The sequence below is a fragment of the Psammomys obesus genome, unplaced genomic scaffold (assembly GCF_907164565.1).
Source record: "Psammomys obesus unplaced genomic scaffold, mPsaObe1.curated_primary_1811, whole genome shotgun sequence".
Classification (NCBI taxonomy): Eukaryota; Metazoa; Chordata; class Mammalia; order Rodentia; family Muridae; genus Psammomys; species Psammomys obesus.
In genome coordinates, this window is record NW_026586383.1 from 4,108,665 (window position 1) to 4,112,440 (window position 3,776).

The following is a 3,776-nucleotide window of genomic DNA, read 5'->3' on the forward strand; positions in this document are numbered from 1 at the left end:
GCTCCGGCCTCAAGCGCTCCGCGGCGCGGGCCCGCAGGTCCCCGCGGGCCGCCCTGAATTATTCATCGGCGGGGAGATATTGGATGTACCCGCCGCCCGCTCCGCGCGGGGCCGTCGTGCAATGCTATCCGCGTTCCGCGCGCGCCGCGCGCCCCTCCTCCTCCTCCTCACGGCCGTCCTCTCCGAAACCTGGGCGGCGAAGGGGGATCACATTTCCTTTGTCATCGGGCCATTTCACCCTGGCTCGGGTCCCCCCTGCAAATCCCGGAGCCTCGGGAGCCGAGTCTTCCCTCCCGGGCGCGCTGGAATCAGAGGAGCCGGCGAGGGACCCGCGCGGCCACTTCGGGAGCCGCGTGGCCAACGCCGCCCGCGGCTCCCGCCTGCGTCATCCTCCTGCGAACGAGTCGCCGAGCGGGGACGCGGGTGGCCCCGGCTGCGCTGCGCCTACCGGGCTCAGGCTCTCCCGGTGCCCTGGCCTGGCTCGCTTGGGGTTTTATTTTTGCGCGACTCCCCCGAAGTGGGGGACTGCGTGCGCGCGCGCGTGTCCCCCTTCTTTCTCCGCTTTGCCGCCTCTCGGAACGCCGGTTATTGGGACTGATCGGAATTCGGAATCCTTTTAATCTCCAAAGGAGCAAACTCACTTCCGCCCGAGTGCTGGGCGGGGTGGGGGAGGGGAGGCCGGGGAGGGGGTTCCAGGCAAACAGGAAACATTAGCCCTCTTGGCCCGGCCCGCTTTTGTGTGCGCCTCCCCTCCTCCCACCACCCCCCTCCCCCGCTCCGGCCGCGGGGGAGACGCTCGCCCCCAGGCCCCAGTGTGACGACCTTTGGAACCTCCCGGGCGAGGAGCGCGGAGCGACTCTTCCGTTTATTTAAAAAAAAAAAAAAGAAAAAGAAAGAAAGAAAAAGAAAAAAGACTTCATTCGGAATCCCTGCCTCTTGAGGCTGATGGTCACTGCCCGGGAGAGCTAGGGATCTCTCTCCACCACCACCCCTTTTTTTTTTCTTCTCTCTTCCCTTTCCTTTGCATTTCTCTAGGAGTCTACAGAGCTGAGACTGGCCTCGAAGCACAGCACAGTTGTGCAGTTGGATGCAAGGAACTAAGTGAATCTGAATTCTGCTCGTCCAAGGGGCCGGTTGCTCTGAGTTTTAATGGGAGCCCAGGCAGCTGTTAAGAGGAGGCGACCTACTGACGGCCCCGCGGCCATCTGGGTGGTGCCCCAGGCGGTTCTGAGAGAGGAACTATAGGGCCCTCAGAAGAATGACTTGGAAACGCTGCTCTCAGAACTTTTAAAAAATGCCATTTAAGACGGGCGTGGTGATTTTGATGCACCCATTACAATTCAGCAGGCAGGAGGCTGTGGTTGGAGATGGATCTGAGCCTGGACTACGCGGTGAGACCCTGTGTCAAATTAACGCACGAGTAAAATACACAAATAAATGCTATCAAGGTGGGGATAAAGTTTCACTGTGTGGATTATACTAGGTTAGAAAAAAGAAGGTGGACATTGGAGCCTCAGATGTTCAAGATCTGGGCCACGTGAGACCTCTCAAGAAAGTGATGAAAGAGCTGGAGAGTGGGCTCTGCAGTCTGTCAAGAGGACTGGAAGCCACTTTGGGTGGTTCAGAACTGACTGCAACTCCAGCTCCGGAGAATCCAACCTCTGGCAGCCCCCGGGCACCTGAATGCATACCCACACACCCCCACATCGACACACATAATTTACAAAAACAAGGGTTTTTTTTCTTTTAAAGACTAGAAGAGAACTTGGCTTCCAGTCCGAATAACCATGCCTGGATGGTAATGATAAGGATGCGATGAAAGTCTAGATGTGGCCTCTGTCTTTTTTATTCATGGAAAAAAAAAAAACAAAAACAGGGAAGATGGTTCTGGAAACACGAATCAATCCAACTGGCCAGACTGCTGAAGAGCCAGAGCCCTCGGGACTCAGAAGGTGCTCCAGGGATGAGAGCTTCCCCAGCCCACAAGCGCCCTGTGCACCATGGGAAGAGCGGGGACGACCAGCTGTTCTCCACCCCTCCGCTGCCCAGGCAACATGGAAGATGTGTGATTCTCTACTTTCTCTGATGTGGAAGTGAGGAAAAACTGAACAGGGCTCCTCTAAACAAAGATGGAAAGCTTTTTATAAAGTAAAGACGAGGACCAGGAGGAAATCTCGTTTCTGGTTATAATAAAAATTGTTGGGGGCACCTCAGAGTTTTCTTCAGTGAACATTGCTCCTAAGCCTGAGAACTGACTCCAGTCCCTGGCACCCACATGGAGAGCAAGGGTACATCACACACACACAAGTAAACGTATTTAGAGATGTACTGTGTGTGGACAGGTATTTCAAGAGACCAGAAAGGTGTGTCCAGTACCTTGAAATTGGAGTTACAGCAATTTTTCAAGCTACGGGTGCTGGGGGCTGCTGAACTCCAGTCCTCTGATGAAGCAATTAGCACACTTTAACTGTTGAACCATCTCGACGACAGCCCCTAAAAATTGACTTAATAAAACTTAGGGGCAGAAGCTGGACATGGTGTCTGAACGCCTATAATCTCAGCACTCGGGGGTTACCTCAGGAGCTTTGCTTTGTGTTCCAGGCCAGCCTTGAGATCCTATCTCAAAACACAAGGCAGTAAAATTGGGGCTAAAGCTTGGTATGACAGAACAGCTGAAATGCCAGCCTCTAGGAGGCGTTAGCAAAACTTAAAGGCTTAGGCCAGCCTGGGCTGCACAGTGGTACCCTGTCTCAAAAAATAAAAAATAGAATAAACTTTTGGGTAGTGATGGCACACAACTTTAATCCCAGCACTCCGGAGGTAGACAGATCTCTGAGTTCCAGACCAGCCTGGTCTACAGAGAGTTCCAGGACATCCAGGGCTACATAGAGAAACCCTGTCTCAAAATACCAAAAAGAAAAGAAGAAAGGAGTGAGTATGTGTGTGTGGGGTTTCTTCAGACTGGCCTCAATCATCTACCTGCCTCAGCCTCCTAAGTGACCTAAACTGGTCACCATGGCTGGATAGTATTGCCTATTGACAATATAGGACTCTTCTATGATAATCTTTCTTTCTTTTTTTTTAACTAAAAAGTTTATTACAATGTACAATAGGCTCCAGGATAACACTTCATTCTAGCTGTAGGTGGCAAAGATGTTATGGCAGGGAATCCAGATGTTTAAATAGGAATGGAAGAGTGTCACCATCACCTCAGATACGAGGAATAGCTTTTTGCCAGATTTCTTAATTCCACCTGTGGCCAGGGGCTTCCCTGAAGCCTTGGCTTTCAATTCCTCCACTTTCTTCTGCTCCTCTTTCTGTTTCTGCTTGAAAGCCTCATCCTCCTCATCCATCTCCTTGTCCTGCTTCTTGGGCTGTTTCAGGGGCTTCTTTTTGCCACCTTCGCAGCCGGACATGGCGCTGACCATATAATAATCTTAAGAGATGGGAGCCAGAGAGGTTACAAGCACTTACCCAGGGAATCCACGCTCAGTTCCCAGCACCCATAGGGCTGCTCACAGCCCTCCGTAACCGAAGCTCCAGGGAATCCCACCCCCTCTTCTGGCACCAGACACATGCACACACACACATACATGCAGACAAGACCATCATATACCCGAAAAAAATATTGTTTGGCCAGGTACAGAATCATATACTTTCAATCCAAGCACTCAGAAAGTAGACACAGGCAGATCTTTGAGTTCAAGGCCCGATTGATCTACTTAAAGACTTCCAAAACAGGGCTGGAGAGATGGCTCAGCGGTTAAGAGCACTGG

General features: G+C 52.2%; 1 protein-coding gene across 1 annotated transcript; it reads right to left on the reverse strand.

Moving 5' to 3' along the window:
* Window positions 1–3,134: 3,134 nt before the first annotated feature.
* On the reverse strand, window positions 3,135–3,416 carry LOC129672252 (translation machinery-associated protein 7-like). Its single transcript, XM_055601544.1, has one exon. The coding sequence runs from the start codon at window positions 3,414–3,416 to the stop codon at window positions 3,135–3,137; it is 282 nt and encodes a 93-aa protein (XP_055457519.1).
* Between the last annotated feature and the right edge of the window lie 360 nt (window positions 3,417–3,776).